Genomic DNA, 26,150 nt, shown 5'->3' with positions numbered 1-26,150 from the left:
ATTTCCTGGTTCTGCAGGTGGAAGGTAAGGAATATAAAGGGTCGACTGATCTACTATTCAATTGAATAATATGAAGTTACTTGTGAAATTGTTAATTGTGTGTCATGGTTTAAGCAAATTCCAAAACTTGTTTCTTAATAGAAGTACACATCATCTATTCTTTACCTTAGATGTAGGGGTATGTTTATGCATGGCATTAGGGTGGGTTTGAGCCGGTCTAAGTAATCTCAGACCTAACCTGATTAAGAAACCTTGTCTCATATCCGGATCGATACTCGTCGGGTTCTTATTTACTTACTAATTGTCGGGTTTTCGGGTTTCCCCACTAAACAAGGATATACCCATTTACTTACGAATTCTAAGGTTACCAGGTTTTATCGCAGTATTGAATATCCTCGTTGTTAATCATTCTTATTCACCATTCACCTATTTCAATATTTGTTTCAATAATGTTATTAAAATGAGTATTAAATCTAAATAACTATATATAAATGTGAAACAATCTCATTTTATTATTACTAAAGTTTATTATTGTTATTAATTAATGAAATTTAAAATCCCTTTCGGGTCGAATATATGAGTATATCGGTCGGATATGCGGGTTCGAATCTAAAACCCATTACTCATACCCGAACCCGCAACATCCTCATACCCGGTCCACACCCCAATACCCAAATACAGTCCAAAAGTGTGGGGTTTCGGATTTACCCATCGAGTATGGGTCTTTTTGACATCTCTAGATATGTTGGATTGGATGTTGAATTTAGTCACTTTGGTTTCTATTTTTTTTTTTTTTTTAATCCTTCCTTGGGTTTTGGTTTTGTCTAATTTTGTGGCTTTTAGTTTGAAGTAATGCAAACAATATACTCATACCATAAATCTACAAGTAGGGGATCTCAAATTCAGTTTTTTGTTTCAGTTTCAATTTTGATTGATTTGAATTTGATTTTCAATTTTACCCTAAAAAAATTCTAAACCGCATGTTTCTACTAATAAAACCATGGAGCAAGGCAAACCACTAGCACTATATATCTTTGGTTCATGAGAAAACGCTAATTTCCTTATAATGACTGCAAAAGAAAATGATAGAAATTCTATTATATAATATTAATTATATATTATAAATTCTACATCACAAAAGGGTCCATCGAAATTGGTACCAAGTGTTTTCTGTACTAAAAATCCTAAGCGTTATCATTAGAAAACAAAACATGGACAACAAATCTAATACAACGAGAAGCCCTACAAACTTCTACACCCTGTAATTTTACAGTTAGTGTACACGAGTTACACATTTGGCGGTAGTAGCCCATATAAAGGTAGAGCAGCGTTGAACGTACTTTTACATATTACCACAGTTAGTGTGCTTGCTACCCTCACGATCCGAAATCAACAATCAGCACTACTGATCAGCGAGTATAGATGATTCATTAGCTGGTATTGGTATCAGAGACTTGTTTATGTATCCTCGTAGCAATTTTCATTCGCTAGCCCGATCAACGAATTTGAGCAGTCAAGGTTGTGTAATATAATCATACCCTCCTATAAGAAAAACGGTTGATAAACTTCAAGTTTCATGTTCAAAAATTTGTGCAGTTTTAAGGAATTAATAATATTAATATATTAAAAAAAAATAGGATTTTACTAACAACTTTAAGGGCTGTCGTTAACGCGCATAAATGTATTGTACACAGCGATTATAAGTTGTACACAGCGATTATAATTATTGAATTGTACAACACCTCTTTTAGTGCGTTAATGACAACCCTAAGAGTTGTAGTTAGAAAAATTGTAGAAAATAATAAGTACCGTTGATGACGAGGTGATGACGGTTGCTCGGAAAACCCCGAAGGACCAAACGCTCCAAAATCAACATGCTCATTATGAGAAGCAAAAGCAGCATTTTGCTCGTACGGATACACCATCATGACAGTCGGACCATTTGAACCGTTGGATGGGACCCCTGGTAATGGGTACATACCATAAGTCAAACTGGTCGCAGGACCATTTTGACTCGAGCTCGAGCTAGGATGTGACAAACCGTTTTGCAATTGGTATGTAGAAAAGGAGGAATCATGTTTGTGTGAATTCATAGATCGACTACCCTTAGAACTCAACCGATCTAACCTAGTGATTGATTTATCCGTTTGATTACGACCAGAACCACGAGATTTTGAGTTAGCTTCTCTATCACCATGATTATCACTTCGCTCGTAGTTGTTGTAGTTCCCTCTTCGAGAACCATCCTTAACACCAACCTTCTACAAACAGCCAATGAAAAACCAATAAGTATTCATTCAAAATTGCTATATGAGTATTCATGCACTTTCATCCAATTGGTGCAATTAATTTTAATGATATACCCAAAATATAGCAGGGAATTAAGCATATGCTTCAAACCTAACCTTAACAAACACCCATTAGTTTACTTAACGGAAAAAGGTCATGTGATAAGCACATGCTACGAGTCAACTAAGTCAAGATTTCAGAGTGACCATTTTGCGATACTAAAAAACCTAGTAATCCAAGTTTTGAGGGTAGTAAGATACATTTTGACCTAGAAATTTTGGTAAACATACCTCAACTTATGATGATAACCATGGTTTATAAGATTTGTTACAATCACACATGAAATACCACAGACGAAAAAAAAGGAGAATATTCTTACATGATTCGGTAGATACGTTCCGGTACCAGTACGGTATCTCGGAAAATCTTCAACATATTGCTGGTAAACATTAGGAGGTCTATTATGAACAGCCTGAAAAGGTGCAACAGGAACGAGTCTTGGTCCATAATTCATAACTAGATTCATGTTTGGCAACGGTCTCCCGGGTCCGTCCCATGGGACCCGACCTTGTAAATAAACAGGTGGAACCATAACCGGTGACGGATACATCGAAGGCCCATGATGCAGTGGACTTTGACAAAACCGACCAAATTGTAGATTTTGCCAATGACTAGCAAAATCACTATTAAGAATATCTGATTTGTGTTCATCTGGTGTCTCCCCTGGAGTAGCTCCTCCTAAACTAAAATCGTCTGAATGGTCAACTCCTTCGGGGTGAAAAACGTGACCGACATCACCGTTTTCTGCAACCCTAAAATGACTAGCGGACGCATCAGATGATCCATTTTCTGAGGGAGCGTTATAAAATGGAAGCATCGTGAGAAATGGAACTGGTGGCCCCGTTGGATAAAACGTCAACAGAGTACCGTTCATTGTGCGTTGCCTAGGGTCGTTCCCGATAATCATTGGGCCCATCGGGAATCCCGAACCTGAACCCGAACCACTAGTTTGAGCCGGTTCAGTGTCGGACACGTGAGGTCTTGGAACATGTATAGGAGCCATCACTTGAGATTCCGACTCGACCCCTACCAAACTTGGCGGGACCCACTCCTGCTCCTCATCATCTACAGATGACTCTGTATGATTAACAGTTTTCTTTCCGAGTTTTTCCTTGGTTGACATTCTTACATTATCCCAAGAACTCTCGGAAGACGTTTTACTTAATGAATTACTGTGAGAATGATCTAAGTGATTATTGTCTCTCAAGCGGTCTCGTTTATCTTTATTATTCTTCGGTTGACTTCTTACTAACCCACCGGACCCACCTGGCGGGATGTAATTCATCCCCGTAGACGATGACTGCGGTTTATCGTCATTTTGCAGGACAATTTCAGATTCCTGCCAAAAGTCATGATTACAATTATCATCGTTACTTTCAGTTATCGGATCAACCGAATCTTCGTCATTCGAATCCATATTAACCCCGGGGAAGTAATGAGGAACGAAACCATGCGGTAACTGCATGCCAGAAAATTGCGGATCGAAGAACTGCATATTTGCGGGACCCATTCCACCCAGATTCCTTTGTGTGTATCCTAATGATGCTAGAAACGAGGGTGAGACCGGAAAAGGTAAATGTCCGAATCCTAAATTCGCCGGCCCATTAAAACCATGAAATGCAGAAGATGCCATTATATTTACAAGATCTTGCTCCTCTTGATGAAGATCCTCAATACTTCGATGAGGTTGCACAGGTTTTAATAACGAAGCCTCGTTTTTCTCATTTTCAGCTTCGACATTGTTCCTCTCGTTTCGGTTTATTTCTTTTTCAAGAGGTTTGTTACGGGGGTCTTGAAAAGGAATGTATTTGTATGTATCGGTTAATTCAGGGCTCGAACGCGTTCTAGCAAATGGAGACCTTTGAATATCGTTGACCAGATGAGCTTTAAAATTCCGTTGACCTTGATTTGCAAGAGCCGAAGTAGCGACATTATCACTAGTTCGAGCATCAACTTCCAAAACCAATGAATCAGCAACGGGTGCATCGGGACGAATACCGTTCCCATGTCGGTCCCACGAGTTAGTAAAAAATTGATTTACTTCAGCAACGACGTTTTCCTTTGGGCAATCAAGGAACCTTGCAAGTGTTTTAGCGCCTAGTGCAAACGCGCTACGTATTCTGAAAAAGTTACCTGGCAACATGATTGAATAATACCCATAAAAAAAGAGACGAAAAATCAGTGTTGCAGAACTCGAAAGTATTCGGCGAGTACTCGGTCAAACTTGGAATTACTCAAGAAAATCGGTCAAGATTCGGTCAAAACTTGGCCAAAACTAGTGAGCTCGGGAAATCGGTCAAAGTCAACCTTGGTCAACATCAGCGTACTACACTTGGTCAAACTCGATCAACCTCGGAATTACTCGGAAAATCGGTCAACATTTGATCAAAAACAATTAGTGGGAAAATCGTTCAAAACTCGGTCAAAGTCAAACTTGGTCAACACCCGAGTACTCCCCGAGTTGCAGAGTACTCACTAAAAAGTTAGAAAAAACATTGCTTCCTTTAGAAAATGAACAGAAAAAGTAGTATAATGTATATGTACCTTTACTAACACTTCGGCCTAGATTATTACTCACACGTAACGGGTCGATAACATTAAAATGCTTCGAAAGAAAAGGCTGCCCTTGATTATCCTGACCACCGGGAAAGACAGCGTACGCGGAACTACAACCGTTGAGAAACACTTTATTAAGTAGCAACTCTCTGTTGTCCTTACGAGGTGGTTCGGCTGCATTTTTTTTTAAATATCCGTCAATACAAAATATAACTTTGCTATCAGCTTATAAAAGATGCTACCACTATTACCGGTTACATCTGGAAGTGAATTTATAGGTACGGGCCCCCACAAGCTAACGCAAAAATTGTCCCAATCGAAATTACTGAAAAACTCCAAAAAACGGTACAACACCTGCATGCGCAACGCCAAAATTAATAAGCAAAATATACGAAATACACGAAAGGAATACAACCCAACCTATCCCTAAACAGGATGAACGGAATATATGACTGCTCGGTACCACAAGTCAAAATCATCAATTTAGACAATAAAAAATAATTAAAAAAGAAAGTTAAACCTCAAGCGGACCCGTAAAAGAATTGTTGTAGACGTTGAATATGTAGAGAACCAAGGTCTCAAGGGCGTACGTTGATATAAGTCCATGATGAGCACCCAATATACGACTCTCGTAGTAACACCACGCTTTGATTAGTATAATGCTACGCTTAAATAAATGATTTTGGTTTATCAAATTGTCAACCTGCACAAGCACACTTATATAATCATCAAAATAGCTGAAAAACACAAACTTTAACCATGAGTAAAACACTAGCACTATACAAACCTCCTCTAAAAAACAAAGGGTACAAAGTCCTCCAAGTTGATTAAACGATATATCTACCACAATGTTTTCCACCAGACACTTTATAATCTTCACCTGCAGTTGTTGAGAAAATGTACATATAAGCAAAACATGTATAAGAAAATGTATATATAAGCAAAACATGTATGAGATGTGTCAATAAATCAAAAAGCAGAATTTCATTTGACTACAAGACTTGCTTTCATAATGTACCAAGGGAGACATGATAATTAACTTGCAGCAAACAAAAATAAATTTTAAATTATAAATGTAAAAAAAAAAAAGCGTACTTCTGCTTGAATGTACTGAATTTCCTTTACATGAAATTCTGCATTCTCGTTCTTCTCCTCGGTCTCCAACAAATTACAAACATCACGAGCCCATGAATCTTTCAAGTTTGGATCGTTGCTAAACGCTGTTAAGTCGATATCCCCATCGGGTAAATAAGTTTTAAGCGGTACAGACCCAAACGTAAAAACCTACAAACCACAAAACTATTAGACGGTAGGAACCTTAAAACAATACTATCGTTGTAAATTTGTTATATAAAGCATGTAAATATGCATTCCCAATGTGAACATTCCAATTATCGAAATCGTATGTATATTGTCTCTCAAATTCTCATCAACAAATTAACATCAACATCAAATTCAAGTTTGACAAATACCATGCAAAAAATAACAAAGATTCAACATGTCCTAAACTAACATGATTTCAACATAAAAGAACTCAATTGTGTAAAAAGTGTTCTGAATATATGGATGTGCTTAATGGTAAAGAGGGTATTTCAACTATGAATGGATTGTTGAACGGTTCAGCATCATTGTTCATTCAGATGTCACAAACAAGCGCACTAAATAAAGAATTCAGTTGAGAGACAATCAAACACACCCTTACACTCACTAAACATCAAAGAAAAGGTAAACTACCTGACATGGAAAACACTTCATAATAAGACGTTGTACGTAATCAGCAACCGCATTTCTGCGTTCCTCAGAGGGTTGATTCGGCTGTATACAATCTATAAGCTCAGCCGTTCGCTCCTCGGCTTTTAACCATCTTTCAGAATCTAAACTATCTATCAGTGGACCAGCATTGGGCAATAGCCCATTCGGTAATAACCGTCCAGCCCCAAGCTCACCCATACACAACTAACAAACACTACTTAACTACAACAAAAATTAAATCACAACAACAACAACACCACCACCACAAAATCCCAATAACCCTCACTTCTTACTTTCTTCTAGAAAGAAGAACATTTTGCATACACATACATAAATTAGCATACAAACAGGCAAAGTTAACTAATTTAAAGATGATAGATTGTGGCACTAAGAATGTCAACCATGACAAAAAGTTCCAGGCTTTACTATCAGGAACCCTAAAGGAAACAAACCCTAAAAACGGAGTTGAAAAATATTCCAAAAAGCTGATAAAAAAAATCAGGTATAACAAAACCCTAACACCATAATATAAATGATTAGGGAAATTGAAACAAATAAGTTGGGATTGAATTAATTGGTGTGAGGGTTCGAAATTAATAAATTAATTTAACATTAAAAAATGATCGTTAAATTTGATTGATTATTGAGAAAAGGGTTTGGTAGAATCGGATGGAGAGAGATTAAAATCAAATAAAGTTGGCGAATTTACGAAGTTTTTTTATATTTTTGATGATTTCCCCCTTTTTAATGTTTTCTGTATGGAGATGATTCTTACACACTGTTTTTTGATTCTCACACACCAATTTACTTGAACTCCTCCCTAATAATAGGGTAAAAGGGTGTGTGAGGATCAAAAAACAGTGTGTGAGAATCATCCCCCTATATATGTATATTTTATTTTATTTGGAAAATGGTAACGAAGAGCTATGTTAAACTTGTCATATAATGTTTGCAGGGCTGTTCGTAGTTTATTTCGATGTCCATTTTTTATTGGTAAAAATTGTTTGCAGGGCTGTTCGTAGTTTATTTCGATGTCCATTTTTTATTGGTAAAAATGAAAGTCCAAATTGAAAGTGTCATGGGTGTAGATGTCTACGGTGTTCATTTTTTAATTTTTATTTTTCTAATTTAATTTTAATATATTATTTAAATTAATTTTCATATAATAAAAACAAAATACTAAATTCAAATTCATAAAATAAACTACATTACATTTATTAAAATTCACAAAATAAACTAGATTATATTTATTCAAAACATTCATAAAATAAATTATATAACGTAATAAGTCGTCTCATAAAATTCATAAGTCGTCTCGAAGATCTCAAAAATGTTCAACCAAATCAGATCGTAAGCCTTCATTCACTCCTCTATCACGTAACTCCCTTGTTCTTCTTGCACGAGCGTCGCACCTCTCGATCCAAGTACGTTGTATATGTTGAACCGACTCAACTACCCAATCATTCTCAGCAAGGTTGTAACCATTGTCTTTGATAATGATGTTGTGTATTACGATGCATGTATACATAAGTTGTCTCATTAGATTCACCTCGTAAGCTCGTGTGGGTTGTTGAAGAATATGCCAACAACCTTGTAGAATCCCAAAAGTTCTTTCAACATCTTTGTGAGCACCCGCTTGTTTCCTTGTAAAGTAAGAACGCTTTTCGTCAACGGCACTTGAAAATCCCTTAATAAATGCGATCCATGTTGGATAAATATCGTCACTTAAATAGTACCCTCTTCTGTACTAAACACCGTTTATATGATAAGGGACGTTAGGCATTTCCTCATTAAGCATTGAGTTGAACAAATCACTACTGTTTAGCACATTTATATCGTTGTTCGAACCCGCAACACCAAAATACGCATGCCAAATCCAATTATCATACTAGGTGACGACTTCAAGCATAATAGTTGGGTGACTGTGATCGCCTCGCATATATTGCCTCTCCACGAAATTGGACATTTTTCCCAAGCCGGGTGCATACAATCTATACTACCCAGCATGCCCGAAAAACCATGAATCCTTTCATGACCTTCATAAAAACGTTGAATGTCGTGCAAAGTAGCCCGTTGTATAACCCTTTGTAGATACTCATCCAAAGCATCTGGTGTATAACTGTATGCTAGCTGGCGTAGTGCGGCTGTGATCTTTAAATGCGTACTAGTACTCCACAGCTCCACTTACCACGTGCATCTTGTCTTCGATGAAACCATCTAAAATAATACGGCAATGGATTTTCAGAGTAGCTTAGAATATCATTCATAATTCTAAGAAAAACATGTCGCGGCATTCGAAATCTTCGTTTGAAACTATCATCCGTATATTTGCAACCCTCGTCAAAATAATCGTCCATCAAACGTTCATGTGCTTCATAATGATTACGACGTATATAACGACATGAGTTTAAATTTCTTCAGAAAAAAAATCATCGTCAAATAGGTTTAGTGTATAGTTGTGAACGAGTCGTGGGAAGAACTCGAAGAAGACGACATTTTGTGACTAATAATATAAAAATAATAATTAAAGTGATAATTTAAATATTGTAGAGAGAAAATGATAAAAAAAAATATCTAACTGTGTGAGTAAAATGAGAAAAATGTTGTAGTATTTATAAGAAAGAAAAAAAAGGAAATCTAGCCGTTAAAAAGGCTAGTTTTTGAAATTCAAACAGTGCAACGGCTAGTTTGGCCACCGTCGTTGGCTCGAGGTTGAAGACTGACGGCGGAATCGATGCCGACCAGGTGTCGACCGACCATCAATTTCGGCGTCGGTTTAAGCTCGACGGCGAGAATTGATGCCGGACACTGTGAGCTCTCACTTTTATCCACTAATACACATTTTTTACCAAACTAAAATAATAAAAATTGATGTAAAAATAGAATATTCATACTAATGTTTATATCTAAATGTGTTGTTTTAATCAAAACATGTATACAGTAAGACATCATGCTTGGACCGTTGATTAGACATTCCATGCTTTGTAACACACAGTCAACATCACGGCTCTGCTGCAAATCGGTAGTAGCTTTGACTGATCAAAATACAACTTTGAAATTCAATGGTCATTTATGGTTTGACACTATTAATAGTTGAAACTTAATCTAATATATATTACACAAGTTCCTAAAAGATAATTAATCAAGTTCAAATACTTTCATACTTGAACATAATTATCACCATTAATCAACTATGTGACTCAAAACTAATCATCACATTAACACATAAGTGTTTGATGACTTTTACAAACTTAAAATCTATTTAGACATCTTTAGAATGATCATCAACTCCCGACTAGGAGAAACTCTCTTCTAAACATGAGTTGTGCAGCAAACTATCTGACCAAAATTGAAAAAGATACTCCCTTGACTTTTGAACTCAACTATGACCATACAAGTACAAGTTCAAAATCACATTAAACATTCACAACCAACTTAGCACCAACATATTCTTTACTTCTACCATGTAACATCCCAGGTAACACGTTCTCCGTAGCATGATATTGTCCGCTTTGCCCGTAGGCGCACGAGCGACCAAACACGACGAGTACTTTCCCAGGAGGTCACCCATCCTGGTAGTGCTCTCGCCTAAGCACGCTTAACTGTAGAGTTCTCATGGGATCTGCTGCGCTTGTGGTCCCAAAACGCGTCATGCTAGGAAAGGTCTCCACACCCTTATAAGGCATGCTTCGTTGCCCTCTCCAACCGATGTGGGACAGATGTAACACGGATATTACAATCCTCCCCCTAATGGGACACAGCGTCCTCGTTGTGCACTTTTGACCATACAAGTACAAGTTCAAAATCACATTAAACATTCACAACCAATTTAGCACCAACATATTCTTTACTTCTACCATGTAACATCCCAGGTAACACGTTCCTCGTAGCATGATATTGTCCGCTTTGCCCGTAGGCGCACGGGCGACCAAACACGATGAGCTCTTTCCCAGGAGGTCACCCATCCTGGTAGTGCTCTCGCCCGAGCACGCTTAACTGCAGAGTTCTCACGGGATCTGCTGCGCTTGTGGTCCAAAAACGCGTCATGCTAGGAAAGGTCTCCACACCCTTATAAGGCATGCTTCGTTGCCCTCTCCAACCGATGTGGGACGGATGTAACACGGATATTACAATCCTCCCCCTAATGGGACACAGCGTCCTCGTTGTGCACTTTTGATCCGGAACCTGGCTCTGATACCATCTGTAACATCCCAGGTAACACATTCCCCATAGCAGGATATTATCCGCTTTGCCCGTAGGCGCACGGGTTTTTCTTGGCGACCAAACACGACGAGCACTTTCCCGGGAGGTCACCCATCCTGGTAGTGCTTTCGCCTGCGCACGCTTAACTGCAGAGTTCTCATGGGATCTTCTGCGCTTGTGGTCCCAAAATGCGTCATGCTAGGAAAGGTCTCCACACCCTTATAAGGCATGCTTCGTTCCCCTCTCCAACCGATGTGGGACGGATGTTACATACCATATATCACATACTTGCACATATATATTCATCAAAACTACCAAACTCATTCCATTCGTCAAATAAAAATAAATTGACCAAGACCATAGTTAACAGTTACCACCCTTATCTTAAATTTAAACATTAACAAGAAAAATTAATTAAAAACAAAATAAGGGCGTTACCAAACTAACCTTTCTTAACACACTTTTGGCATCATCCTCAATCATCGGAGAATGCAAGTGTGTAATCGGGATGATCTCGATGCTCTCCGTGATGACTGGTAGCTTCCCAGTTACGTAATATCCGAAATTTTCAAGCCATTGATATTGTTATATTCGTATACCATGAAATGCTATTAAAAATGAAGAAAACTGGGAATAGCCATCGGCTACTGTTCAAACAGGGACTGAATGTGTAAATATGCTGAAATGAAATTACAGTGACTAAAAGTGTAAAATTTGTTTTACTTCGATAAAAACGAACCAGATGGTTCTCGTACATTCACGTACAAAATTAGGGTTAGGGTTTGTTCAAGTGATCGTCAAAGGGGTTTTGTCTCCTTTGTAGTGATTTCTCTTGGTTGTTCTAGAGGTTATTAGTCTTCGAGTGTTCTTGATTTTGGTCTGTTAGTGTAAAACTTGTTGGGCTTTCTACCAATGTACTATTGTCCATTGAATTAGGGGTTATTTGATAAGTCCACGAGTGCATTTTTCAAGTCCAACTTTAAATTACATCCAGTCCATATATGAGAAATTGAGCAGCCCAAACTCTTAATCATTTGTTCTGGTCTGTAGTGTTGATCATCTTCTTAGACCACTCGTATCGGTATGTCGTTGCTTCCGCCATTTGAGCCGCCATTCACCGGCGGCGATATTAGCAACCCGTCGTTGCTTCCGCTATTCGACCCCGTACTCCAGATTTTCGTTGCAAAGAAATTGTTGAGTCCCCAAAATAATTAAGGATTTAATTATGACAAAACTGTAATTTATTTGCACTAAAATGTTATGTGCAGCCAGCACAAGTTTGTTTATGTATAGACAGCAAATATTGCTGTGTCAAGTGTTCAGTATGCTGCCTAGTCTACCAGCACAAGGTAGAGTGTATTCTTCGAATCAGCACAGGATGAGTACTCAGCAATTCAAGAATATCAAGTGACTCAGCATAAGAAGAACCAGTAAACCTGGTAAGCATCATACAACACAAGACAGCCATGCTCCATTACAAGCATGGTGGTTTCCCGAGTGGTCTACATCAATTGTACTATTCAACAGAAGTCAAAGACAAAGTTGAACAGGAAAGGACAAGCGTCGGCGGCTGACAAGTGACCTTACAAGACCACGTGGGAATGCAGAAGTTTAACGCATGTGCAGACATGTGCTATACTTTGTCAATGCCTAGGGAACACAACATTCTATTTGTTTAAACGAATAGTGGTGCCAAACCAATTTGGGGTGTTCCTGCAAATAGCTACCAAAGAGGAAAGAGGAGAGCACGCTCTCTGATGTAGTTGTCCCCACAAGTACAGACATCCTATGTATCAGTGGACAATAGAACCATTACACGGTTAATAGGACTACTATAAATTGTTGTATCCACTATTGTAACAAAAAGTGGTGTGAGTTTATTTATTTAGAGTCCAAAACGTGTAATAGCTTTAAGTTTATCCTCATAGCTATACTTAGGTAAATCTGTATTAACCAACTATCATTCCGCCAAGGATAGTTGTAATTCTTTGTGATTTAATCAATAAGAATAACAGTTGAAAAATTACCTTTGACTCTATTTAAATTACATGCTCGAATACTAAACTGTGTTTAATTAGTTAGTTAATTAAAAGAAATTGTATTCACCCCCCTCTACAATACTCCTGTTGTTAATCAAGGGACCAACAACTGGTATCAGAGCTTCAGTCTTGATAATTTAATATCTTGGATCTGAATTCTCTCATGGCTGCATACTCAAATACAGCTTACCTTGAAAATGGCTCATCCAATAGACCACCCAAATTTGATGAAGATGAGTATGAAACTTGGAAGGCAAGGTTCATGCTTCACCTGGAGTCTATTGACCCACTTATGCCTGGTATTGCCACAGATGGTCCATTTGTCCCAACTGAAACTATTGATAGCATTCCAGCCACTCCTGACACTCCTGCCATTCCTGGCAGAGAAGTTGTTCTCACTTCAGCCAAATGGGATGCTGAGGACAAACGTCGTGTTGGACTTGACCCTAAGATCAGAACTCTGTTAGCTATAACTTTACCTAACCACCTGTTCAAACTGATTAAGGGAAAGCTGAATGCTAAGCTTATGTTAGACTATCTAGATGTTACTTATGAAGACATGGATGAGGTTAGGCAGAACAAGATTATTGCTTTGAAAATAGAGTATGAAATGTTCTTTGCCTATAAGAATGAGACCCTTAAGCAAACCTTCATTAGGTTTAACTCCTTAGTTGTTGACCTGCTTACTTTAAAAATCACATATACTGATTTTGAACAAGTAAACAAATTCATTGACTCATTGTCTGCCAAATGAAAACCAGTGACTGACCCTCTAAGAACCACCCAGACTTTAAAAAACTTTAACATGTCTTCTCTCTATGGTACACTTTGGAACCATGAGAAGGCAGAAGCTAAACTTGAACTAAACTTGAAAGAAAACTTTAAGTCTGCCCCCACCACTTCAAAATCTTCTAAAACAGATGATACTGCTCTTATGGCTGCTGCTAAAAAGAAAGCTCAAAAGGCTTTACTGGTTTAAAAGTTGACAGCAAAAGAAGTGTCAGCTGAAGATGATGTGGATAGTGGAACTGGGTCTGAAGAAATAAGTGATGATGAAGATGATGTGGAAGGATTTGTTGAAGGTATGGCTTTGCTGGCTAGGCAGTTCAAAAGGTTCAATCATAATAGAACCAGCAAGCCATACAAAGGGAGTAAGAAACCCAGTGCTAGGTATATCAGCAAATCAGTCAAGGGTCCTAAATCTGAGTGTTACAATTATGGGAAGGTTGGACATTTTGCTGCTGCATGCATGTCCAGGAAACCTTCAACATCACATGCTAACTCCTTCTCAAAAGCTGATAAGTACAAGAACAAGCACAAAGCCATGAAGGCTCAGATGAAGGAAAGTACAAAGGCTGATAAGAAGGGAAAGAAGCCAGAAAAGGTTCTAGTTGCTGAGCATCATGATTGATATGAAACCAGATCTTCTTCATCTTCTGACAGTGATACTGATGATGATTATGCTGGTTATGCTTCTGGTAAAAAGCTGTGTTTGATAGCCAAGGAGGTCGAGGAGTCTGATGAGGATGATAATGGTAGTACGTTTTTGGCTGATATGAGGGAAGCTGGTCGGAAAAAGCATTCACCTCAATGGAAATCTGAAATGCTGTATAAGGTTGATAATTTTTGAACTTATACTGATGATGAAAAAGCTGAAATGGTTGACTACCTAAGAGTTAATTTATGTAGAGGCAGTAAACGTGAAGAAGTTCTGAAAAATGATAACAAATCTTTAAATGATAAACTTAAAGGCAAAACTGATGAAATTAAGATCTTGAAGGATGAAATTTCAAAACTTGAAAAACAAAATTTTGCTTTAAAATCTCTTCACGTTGAGTCAGCAGATGTTAAGAACCAGCTAAACGACCTCAAGAAGGTTGTTGCTTCATGGTGTACATCTGCTCAACGCACAGCTAAGTGTGTAAATGAGCAGGTGCCTGCCCAAGTTGAAGCTTTCTTTGCTGGTGACTATGCTGCTACTGCTGCTCTCGCAGAAGTTACTTACATGGACCCCATTCTTGAAACAGATCCTAAAGCTGTCTTGCCAAATACCTTTGCCAAGATAGTTAAGGGTAAAAAGGTCTTAAAAAATAAGTTTGTCAGACCTACTGAGACCCCACCACCGTCCATGAAAGAAATTTTGGAGGATGAAGTAAAAGCCAAGGAAACCAGTACTTCAATTGATGAAACTACTGATCCCTCAAGCATTTACTATATGACTCCAAAGGAAAGATGCATTAAAAGGGAAATCACTGAAAACAATCAAAGAAAGTTAAAATCAATTGATTCCCCTTCGTGTTCAAATTCCACCGATGCTGAGCCAACTGATGAAAATTGTACTGGTCAACCAGTAGCTGCTGACAAGCCAGCAAAACGCAATACTGGCAAGTCAAAGGCAGCAATCAAGATTCACAAGAATCGACCAGCATTAGCTGACGGGTCAGTAACTTCCCACACTGACTCGTCGAACAAAGGTAAAGCAGTATACCATGATTATGGTACTGGTTCTAAAAGGAAAGCTGCCCTTAAAGGAAAAGCTAAAGTGAACCAAATTGTGGAATCAAGTGCTGGGTCATCTATCACTGAGATAATGACTGTCAAGCTTGACCAGCTCATAGCTGCCATATTTGAAAGTAGACCCGACCTTACTGCACCCATTTACTCAGTATATGACCAGTCACCGATACCAAATGTGAGAAAATGCTACAAGTGTGGCAGCAAGTTTCACTTAGCCAACCGGTGTACTCTAACCCTAACCCCATCTGCTGCTGCCTCTTCAAGCAAACCAGCAGATAGGAAGAGATCATCAAAGATGACCCTTCTAGAACCCATCCTTGGATGAGTTCCCAAAAAGAACTAATCTCTTAGCTACTATGCAGGGCATTCAAAACAAGCAAATCTGGTATCTCGATAGTGGTTGTTCGAGACATATGACCGGATGTAAGTCCCTGCTGATGGACTATCAAGAAAAGGATGGTCCAGTTGTATCATATGGAGATAATTCGTTGAGTTACACAAAGGGTTTTGGTACTTTAACAAATGGGAATGTTACATTTTCAAATGTAGCATATGTCGTTGGGATTAAACATAATCTACTCAGCATAAGCCAACTGACAAGCAAAAGTAAGATAGTCCAGTTTAGAAGGAAGTGTTGGTCCCTTGATTAACAACATGAGTATTGTAGGGGGGTGAATACAATTTCTTTTAATTAACTAACCAATTAAACACGGTTTAGTATTCAAGCATGTAATGTAAATAGAGTCAAAGGTAATTTTTCAACTGTTATTCTTTATTGATTAAATCACAAAGAATTACAACTATTGATCAATCCTTAATTAGCGATGTTACTTAATTACGGATTGAGTGCAATAAGATTACAATGGAGGATGGAATGTTTGATGATTATTTTGGGCCCCGATGATCGTCTTTCACTTTAACTATCAAGTGATCAACCACCCTGACCCGGTCTTGATTGTTAATTAGCATAATTCACCTTTGCGCGATGTAAAAATCCCTTGGGCAAGATCACAAGTGGAAATTACAAAGGCTTAGGCAAAATGGCAGAGAATCAACCACCTATAAATGAGAGGCCAAGCTCTATATTTATAGTATTCGAGATATCCGCGGTCTGCGAATTACCTAACCGTCCGCGGAAACTCAGCGGATTAAACCGCAGTCATTTATTAGTGCGGGAATCCATCTGCTGATCTTATTTTCAGCGAACACTTCATAACTTTGCCTTATAGTTCGCGCAGTTCTGCCCTTGGCCTTTAGCAAATAAAATATACATATACAATGCTATGTATATGATCAAGTCCCCCCAGTTTATTATGATACATATCGCAAAGCAGATGTATCATGATAAACTCTAAAAATGCGCAGTTTTTGCAACCATCATCCGCACTTAGTCATTTTCGCATTCACTTAGTTACCGTTGCAGGACAAAAGTTACCGTTTGAGTTATCACAACGGATAATTAATACAATCGGTTACCACCCTTATTTCCCCTATATATATCGTGATTCACAATCACTAATTTTTCACTTGCTTTCTTTACCACAATTCGCAATTATATACATTCACTATTAACCTTTACAAGTTCTTCAAACACAGCTTCTCCACTTTAATCAAAAATGAAAATTGACGAGGTCGATCGTAAGGTGGATCCTAAAGCTTTAATTACAAAGTTGCTAATGAGCCAGGAGGCTAAATCGTCGGCATCCACCGAGCATCAAATCAAACAGGAGAAACAGGCTATTCCTATCGTTGATTTGACGTCGAAATCACCAACATCACAACCAAGTTCCACAAAACGACCGCTGCAAACGCCACCATCATTGCAGAGCAAGAAACTCAAATAAAGCACTCCTTTACACGATAATCCGATCATATCGGATTATGAAGGAGACCAACAAACTGGTATAACGCAATCATTTTTTATTCATGCCAGTTTTTGTAATATTTATTGTTGCTATTATAATAATCGCATTGTTTTGCAGGAGGCTCGCCTTTCAATCCAGTTTTTCCTAGCCCTGATTCTGCGGCACAAATTACGGAGCTATTCCGCACTCCCCCTGACTCTTATGGGGTGCGGATTGATGGTCTATCAGGATATACTTATGCATCAGCTGGCGCTGCTCTGGATCAGCGCCAACAAATGAAGTTAGCAATCCCCGGCGAGCTTCACCGCGAATTCTCCAAACTTTCTGCGCTTGATGCGCACAACAGTTTTGTTCAAAACTTCTACATGTGCTTCAACTCGGCGTACGATATGATATGCCGGCAAGAACAATTTTTCAATGTGCTTGGAGCTGAACAGCAGAAGTACAATGCTGAGAGGATCAAGGCTGAAAACAGCGAGAAACGCTGTGTTGATCTCTCCTATGAGCTCACCGCGGCCAAAACCGCGGTAGATGAATTGAAGCTACAGGTGTCTACTGCAGCTGACAAACAAAACAATCTTCAGACAACAATCTCCTCGCTTCAAGAGGAGGTTTCAAAGCTAACTGCAGAGCGAGACAATGCTCTGGCCTCCGCAGCCTCTGCGAAATTTGAGTTCTCCCAACTCCGCAAACACTTACCGGAGTTTGCTAAAAAGGTTCTCAATTCGCGTCCCGTGAATGTTCTGTTTTCTACTTATGCAGCTGCTTTACGACTGCGCGAGAGAGTAGAGTTTCTGGATGAAATTGCTCCACATTGCACCATACCAGATCCACTACCTCCCGCCATTGGAGATCGCGTTTGTTCACTTGCAGAAGCACGTGAAGCAGCTGCTACTGCACAAGTAAGCTTAGCGGATATTCCAATCGACAAAGTTACTGCAATAAGTCAACAGGATGATGCCACTTTAAAAGACATCTTTGAACTTGACTTATCTAAGCCAGAATAGAATATTGTAGAAATTAGCGCGCAGCTATCTCTGCGCCGTTATCAATGAAAATTTATTTTTTCATATTTATTCGCGAGTACTCTTTATTTATATAGCGCTTTTATCAACAATATTCATAACACAAACTTGTCCTTTGCAATTTCTAACATATATTATTGTGCACATAATAAATGCGTACTTTTGCGAAATAATCTGTATGCGTATATGCTTATACGTTATGAATCTTCTAAGTCTGCCGAAACGATCCTTAGGCAATTAATCAGCATTGCGAAGCATCTAAGCATTGGCAAAATCAAATACTTAGGATATAAATTCCTTTCGCAATAATTCGCATGCAAAAGTGGGCAATTTCATCACTTTGCTATTTAAAACACTGCAAAATACTATAGCATTATGAAACAAACTGTAAAACATTTCATAACTATTCGCATTTCACAAATATACTTTTTGCGTACTTTTACAAGTGACTATTCTTAAAATTTCTACAAGCGTGATCAAGACTTGCAAAAAATTAAAACAAGATCACATAATAAATATATCAGCCATATGCCTTGTATCTAATTTCGCACTTTTTACATATATCCTTGATAGTTTTCGCAAAGCTATGCATAATATCGCTTTAATAAAACAGCATGCCACGCATTAGGCAAAGTTCGCCCTTCCATATCCGCGAGCTTATATGAACCTGCCGCATTAATTGCCATAATTTGATAAGGGCCTTCCCAGTTAGGACCTAACTTGCCAAGCTTTTCTGCTTTGCTTGCTTCGTTATTTCGCAGCACCCATTCGCCTATAGCGAAGGATAAAGCACGCACTCTTTTGTTATAATACTTAGCTATTTGTTGTTTATTATTCGCTTCTCTGATAGCAGCCATTAACCTCCGCTCTTCAATGAAATTTAGATTCTCACTCAACGCAGCATCATTTGCTTCTTCCTTAAAGTTAGTAATTCTATGCGTCGGTACCAGAATTTCTGCGGGGATTACTGCTTCAGAGCCATACACCAAACTAAAAGGTGTTTCCCCTGTGCTTTTCTTAAATGTTGTGCGATGTGCCCATAACACATTGAATAATTCATCTACCCAGCCAGTTCGCTTTTCGCACAACCTCTTTTTAATACCACTTACTATATCGCGGTTGGTTACTTCGCATAAAGCATTAGATTGTGGGTGCGCCACTGATGTAAACTTTTGTACGATATTTAAATCAGTGCACCATGTCTTAAAAGGATCTTTCGCTATTTGAGCACCATTATCGCTAACCAATTCTCGCGGAATGCCAAATCGGCAAACAATGTATTCCCATACAAAATTTTGCACTTGTGCACCAGTAATAGTGCGAACTGCCTTAGCTTCAACCCATTTGATAAAGTAATCGATTGCGACAATCATGAATTTAACATTACCAGGCCCTGCAGGAAATGGCCCTACAATGTCAATAGCCCATTTATTAAACGGCCATGGTGAATTAACAGGAATCATATCATGACGCAACATTCGATTCTGCGGAGAATGCCTTTGGCAACTTTTACAGCGTTTAACAATTTTCGCTACATCGTGGTATAGGGATGGCCAAAAGTATCCCATTCGCATAATTTTCACTGCGATAGTTTTGTAGCCTGAATGCAGTGCACAAGTACCATTATGCACTTCTTCTATAATCATTTCTGCCTCGATTGGGCCAACACAATGCATCATTGGTCCGCAATATGATTTGCGATATAAGATATCATCTTGAATGATATACATCGGTGCTCGCTCTCTTACTAAACGAGCTTCGCGACTATCATCTGGCAGAATATCACTGCGGATATATTGTAGAATTGGGTCCATCCAGTTTGGCTGTTCTTCTGTAACAGATGCGACCATTAAGTCACTATCTATTTATTTACTTGGTAATTCCTCAACCCATACTTGTTTTTGAAAGTGCGAGAACGTTAAAGCAGCCAATTTGCTCAACGCATCCGCCTTTTTGTTTTAGCTTCTTGGCACTTGTGCGAGTTCGAAATGCTCAAATCGCGCTGCCATTTCTTTCAATGGCTGCAAGTATTTTTGCATAGAGGGATTATGTGCTTCAAAAGATCCATTAAACTGATTCGCTACTAACTGCGAATCTGTAAATACACGCAGCTTAACAATATTCATTTTTCGCGCAATATTTAAGCCTGCGAGCAATGCTTCATATTCGGCCTCATTATTTGTCACATCAAAATTAAACCGCAATGCGTATGTATGCTCCTCACCGCTTGGGCTTGCCAAAACCAAACCCGCACCTGCACCTTCTGCGCACGAAGTGCCATCAGTAAACAAATCCCAAGTTTCACCGAGTACCGGTTTTAGCGCGGTTCGCTCATTAGTCACCTCTAACTCTCCAGATAGTTCAGCGAGATAATACGCCATAACCTGACCTTTTTCAGCACTACGCGGAAGGTAAGATATTTGATAAGCACCTAATTCTACTGCCCACAATGCGAGTCTACCAGATATCTCTGGTTTGGTTAAGACTTGCTTGATTGGCATATTAGTTAATACATGCACTGGATGCCCTTGAAAATATCTTCGTAGCCTTCGCGTTGTTAAAATAAGCGCATACACAAACTTTTTAATCGGCGCATAGTTTATTTCACTTCCCGTAAGAGCTTTACTAACAAAATACACCGGCTTTTATATTTTGTTCCTTTCCGCGATCAAAACTGAACCGAAAGCTTCGTTTGCCACTGAGATATAAAGATAAAGAATTTTGCCCTGAACTGGCGCTGTTAGTGTAGGCAAAGTTTTCAACAACTTTTTCATCTCTTGAAAAGCGGTTTCTACTTCACTGGACCAAACAAAATTCTTTTGCTTCAAACACACTTTTAGAGTTTTGAAAAATGGCAACTGCCTTTCGGCAGCTTTAGACAAGAAACACGTTAATGCTGCTAGTTTTCCCGTCAAACTTTGCACTTCTTTAACCATTTTTGGCGCGGTCATATTTTCTATAGCCGCGATCTTTTTCGGATTAGCTTGAATACCTTGCTCTGTAACAAGATATCCCAAAAATTTTCCTTCAGTTTCGCCAAAGCTACATTTTAGCGGATTAAGCTTCATGTTTATTTTTCGCAGCTTGTCAAATGTTTCGCGCATATCTTCAATGATTCGCTCTTGCGTCGTGCTTTTAATGACTAAATCATCTACATAAGCTTCAAGATTACACCCTATTTGTTTGTCAAACGCGGTATCAATCAACCGTTGATATGTCGCACCCGCAGTGATTAAACCAAAAGGCATCATTATATAAAAATATATGCCTTTACCCGTATGAAATGCGGTTTTATCTGCGTCTTCTTGCGCCATAGGAATCTGATGATAACCTCTTGCCGCATCCAGAAAACATTTATATGGAAAAGCATGTAAAGATTCCACTTTTAAATCAATTTCTGGAAGCGGATAGTTATCGTTGGGGCACGCTTTATTCAAATCTTTGTAATCAATACACATTCTCCAGGAACCATCAGGTTTTTTCACCAACACTGGATTTGCAATCCATGATTGGTATTGAGCTTCGCGCAGAATTCCAGCTCTCACCAATTTTGTTACTTCTTCGCATAGCCATTTTACACGATCTGGGGCCATGCCCCTTCGCTTTTGCACTACGGGTTTTAGAGCTGGATTTACATTAAGCCTGTGTTCCGCAATATGACGCGGAACACCAGTCATATCGTTTTCGCCCCAAGCAAAAACATCCATGTATTGGACAAGTAATTGCATGATTTGTTTCCTAGTATCCGTACTAACATTGCGTCCTACTTTGATTTTTTGCTCTGGATATGCGGGATTAATTATTTCCATAGCATCCGCAACATCAACAGGTTTCTGCCCTGCGGTTTTTTCGTTAACAGCAGCACAAATAGGCATAATGCTCATTGAACATATTGTGGCAACCCCTTTATATGTTGGAAACTTAATCATGCCATGAATTGTGGACGGGACAATTCCAAATTTAATTATAGCGGTTCTTCCCAGCAGCATGTGATAGCGAGATGAGGCTCGCATGACATAAAAATCTAATCGCGCTTGTCGCACCAAAGCATCATCGTTTACATCAGCTAGCTCGATGTTTAATGGCAAAACACCTATAGGTAATGAAGATTCTCCTGCAAAACCAGTTAGCTTAACCGCGGTTGTTTGCAGGTTCATTTTAATACTTTCTGGCAGCTGAGCGAAACATTGTTCGTAAATAATATCAACGCTACTGCCGTTATCGACATGGACTTTCATGAATGTGATGTCAGCTTCCGCGATTTTGCACGATACCACTATCGGCATTTCAGATAAATCATCGCTCTGCATTTTCGGGAAACTAATTGGCGCAAATTGCCAAGTATGATACATTTTAGCGGACTTTCGCTTTTTTCCTCTTTTTTGGGCATTCGCTCGCACAGTGACCACTATATCACTATCATTTCCAATATTACTCATTATTCTAAGCAATCAAGCAATTCACCGCCGATTTTAGATGTATGCACCTGCAAATCATCATAACAAAATCACGATTGAAATTAAACCAACGAATTAATTGTTTGATGGCACGAAACAAAAAATTTTCAGTTTAATTTGTAAAACGTGTCCCACAGATGGCGCCAATTGATCAATCCTTAATTAGCGATGTTACTTAATTACGAATTGAGTGCAATAAGATTACAATGGAGGATGGAATGTTTGATGATTATTTTGGGCCCCGATGATCGTCTTTCACTTTAACTATCAAGTGATCAACCACTCTGACCCGGTCTTGATTGTTAATTAGCATAATTCACCTTTGCGCGATGTAAAAATCCCTTGGGCAAGATCACAAGTGGAAATTACAAAGGCTTAGGAAAAATGGCAGAGAATCAACCACCTATAAATGAGAGGCCAAACTCTCTATTTATAGTATTCGAGATATCCGCGGTCTGCGAATTACCTAACTGTCCGCGAAAACTCAGCGGATTAAACCGCAGTCATTTATTAGTGCGGGAATCCATCTGCTGATCTTATTTTCAGCGAACACTTCATAACTTTGCCTTATAGTTCGCGCAGTTCTGCCTTTGGCCTTTAGCAAATAAAATATACATATACAATGCTATGTATATGATCAACTATCCTTGGCGGAATGATAGTTGGTTGATACAGATTTACCTAGGTATAGCTATGAGGATAACCTTAAAGCTATTACACGTTTTGTACTCTAAATAAATAAACCCACACCACTAGATGTTACAATAGTGGATACAATAATTTATAGTAGTCCTATTAACCATGTAATGGTTCTATTATCCACTGGTACATAGGATGTCTGTACTTGTGGGGACAACTGCATCAGAGAGCGTGCTCTCCTCTTTCCTCTTTGGTAGCTATTTGCAGGAACACCCCAATTCGGTTTGACACCACTATTCGTTTAAACAAATAGAATGTTGTGTTCCCTAGGCATTGACAAAGTATAACACATGTCTGCACATGTGTTAAGCTTCTGCATTCCCATGTGGTCTTGTAAGGTCACTTGTCAGCCGCCGACGCGTGTCCTTTCCTGTTCAACTTTGTCTTTGACTTCTGTTGAATAGTACAATTGATGTAGACCACTCAGGAAACCACCATACTTGTAATGGAGCATGGCTGTCTTGTGTTGTATGCTGCTTACCAGGTTTAACGGTTCTTCTTATGCTGAGTCACTTAATATTCTTGAATTGCTGGGTACTCATCCTGTGCTGATTCGAAGAATATACTCTACCTTGTGCTGGTAGACCAGGCAGCATACTAAACACTAGACACAGCAATATTTGCTATCTATACATAAACAAACTTGTGCTAGCTGCACATAACATTTTAGTGCAAATAAATTACTGTTTTGTCGTAATTAAATGCTTAATTATTTTTGGGACTCAACAATCTCCCCCTATTTGATGATGACAAAACTTATGACATTTAGAGAAAACACTAAAGCTAGCACAGAGGGACCTATTGAAAAATAGGCAGTAAACTTGTCCCTTTTTAAGTTTGTTTTGGCATCTTTTGCTGAGTTATCTATATCTTATAATTTGATATGATTTTGAAGATAAACTCATTTCACTTTCATTATAACAGAGTATATACAGTAATTGCAAGAACATCATAATGAAAAATGAAATAAACAAAAGATACAATTTGAGCACTAGAGGTGAAGCGACCCGTCCTAATCCATCTGGATGAAGTCCATATCGATTATAAACGATTCATAACAGTTGATTACATAGCGAGGTACTTGACCTCTATATGATACATTTTACAAACATTGCATTCGTTTTTGAAAAGACAGTCTTTCGTTACATCGAAAGTTGATGGCAGGCATACCATTTCATAATATATCCAACTATAATTGACTTTATAATAATCTTGATGAACTCAACGACTTGAATGCAACGTCTTTTGAAATATGTCATGAATAATTTCAAGTAATATCTTTAAAATGAGTAAATGCACAGCGGAAGATTTTTTTCGTACCTGAGAATAAACATACTCTCAAGTATCAACCAAAAGGTTGGTGAGTTCATTAATTTAACATAAATATTCATTTCATCATTTTAATAGACCCCAATATTTCATATTTCCATTTCTCATAAACATACGTCCCATGCATAGAGACAAAAATATCATTCATATGGATTGAACACCTGGTAACCGAAATTAACAATATGCATATAAGAATATCCCCATCATTCCGGGATCCTCCTTCGGACATGATATAAATTTCGAAGTACTAAAGCATCCGGTACTTTGGATGGGGTTTGTTAGGCCCAATAGATCTATCTTTAGGATTCGCGTCAATTAGGGTGTCTGTTCCCTAATTCTTAGATTACCAGACTAAAAAGGGGCATATTCGGTTTAATAATCCAGCCAAAGAATGTAGTTTCATTTACTCGTGTCTATTTCATAAAACAGTTATAAAAGCAGCGCATGTATTCTCAGCCCAAAAATATAAAGGGTAAAAAGGCAAATGAAACTCACGCATATAAATATTGTAAAACAGTTAATAAAGCATTTGCATGTATTCTCAGCCCAAAAATGTAATGAGTAAAAAGGGAGCAAATGAAACTCACCTAATGTATTTTGTAGTAAAAATACATATGACTATATTGAACAATGCAGGGTTGGCCTCGGATTCACGAACCTATATCATTTATATATATATATATATATATATATATATATATATATATATATATATATATATATATATATATATATATATATATATATATATATTAACACATACAATAATATTCAAAAAAATATAGATTTTGATATTAGTGATATACTTGTGATATTATATTTAATATTAATAATTACTTAAATATATTTATTTTATATATTTTATTAATTTAACATAATTATATGTGATATACTTTATTAAAATATTTTGAATAAATACATAGTATTAATATTTTTTTTAAGTACTCATAAATTTTACTATGATAATATTTTTAATAAATTCGAGTTATGTTGAAACGTAAATGAACACAAAGTATTTTATTAATAAAAGTAGTATACTTATTATATATACTTCTATATATTTAAGGTTTGTATCTAATTTATAATATCTATCTTCATGGCCTAACAAGTTAGAATTTGGCCCAAGTAGTTTCACAAGTCCATATATTAATTAATGGCCCAAGGAAACCCGATACAAAAACAGATATGTTTGTTTTGTTAAATTCTCAAATGGTATTATCTAATATATCATCATCAAGTCATCATCTTTCTCGTCTCAACTCATCATCCTCTTCTCATTCGCCATCACTTCATCATTATATCCATACAGATTACCAGCACGAGTAATAATACTCCACAATCCAAATTATTTTTGTGTCT

At 37.9% G+C, this 26,150-nt stretch overlaps 2 protein-coding genes across 2 annotated transcripts; both read right to left on the bottom strand.

Moving 5' to 3' along the window:
- Positions 1-1,697: 1,697 nt before the first annotated feature.
- Positions 1,698-7,082, bottom strand: LOC139854258 (uncharacterized). The gene is made up of 8 exons (XM_071843574.1): positions 6,640-7,082; positions 6,001-6,189; positions 5,693-5,785; positions 5,426-5,608; positions 5,157-5,259; positions 4,894-5,079; positions 2,669-4,482; positions 1,698-2,261 (listed from the first exon to the last, which is right to left on the bottom strand). The coding sequence occupies exons 1-8, from the start codon at positions 6,853-6,855 to the stop codon at positions 1,698-1,700; spliced, it is 3,348 nt and encodes a 1,115-aa protein (XP_071699675.1). The 5' UTR covers positions 6,856-7,082.
- Positions 7,083-7,981: 899 nt separating this feature from the next.
- Positions 7,982-10,888, bottom strand: LOC139854257 (uncharacterized). The gene is made up of 5 exons (XM_071843573.1): positions 10,843-10,888; positions 9,597-9,692; positions 9,331-9,488; positions 8,506-8,808; positions 7,982-8,404 (listed from the first exon to the last, which is right to left on the bottom strand). Exons 1-5 carry the CDS (start codon positions 10,886-10,888, stop codon positions 7,982-7,984), a joined length of 1,026 nt encoding a protein of 341 aa, XP_071699674.1.
- Positions 10,889-26,150: the final 15,262 nt, after the last annotated feature.

This window comes from Rutidosis leptorrhynchoides, chromosome 6 (genome assembly GCF_046630445.1).
Source record: "Rutidosis leptorrhynchoides isolate AG116_Rl617_1_P2 chromosome 6, CSIRO_AGI_Rlap_v1, whole genome shotgun sequence".
NCBI classification, from domain to species: domain Eukaryota; kingdom Viridiplantae; phylum Streptophyta; class Magnoliopsida; order Asterales; family Asteraceae; genus Rutidosis; species Rutidosis leptorrhynchoides.
Note: the sequence above shows the minus strand (reverse complement) of the source record. Positions and strands in the feature narration are given on the sequence as shown.

What these genes read in the sequence shown, in the direction of transcription:
- LOC139854257 (XM_071843573.1), bottom strand. Translation starts at nt 10,888, where the DNA reads ATGGGGAATGTGTTACCTGGGATGTTACAGATGGTATCAGAGCCAG. An exon ending in GCCAAACTAGCCGTTGCACT is followed by an intron (nt 8,809 to 9,330) that starts GTTTGAATTTCA and finishes ACGCATTTAAAG; the next exon opens with ATCACAGCCGCACTACGCCA. An exon ending in TGCGTATTTTGGTGTTGCGG is followed by an intron (nt 8,405 to 8,505) that starts GTTCGAACAACG and finishes AACGGTGTTTAG; the next exon opens with TACAGAAGAGGGTACTATTT.
- LOC139854258 (XM_071843574.1), bottom strand. Translation starts at nt 6,855, where the DNA reads ATGGGTGAGCTTGGGGCTGGACGGTTATTACCGAATGGGCTATTGCCC. An exon ending in CCCTTTGTTTTTTAGAGGAG is followed by an intron (nt 5,609 to 5,692) that starts GTTTGTATAGTG and finishes GTGCTTGTGCAG; the next exon opens with GTTGACAATTTGATAAACCA. An exon ending in AGGCCGAAGTGTTAGTAAAG is followed by an intron (nt 4,483 to 4,893) that starts GTACATATACAT and finishes TCATGTTGCCAG; the next exon opens with GTAACTTTTTCAGAATACGT.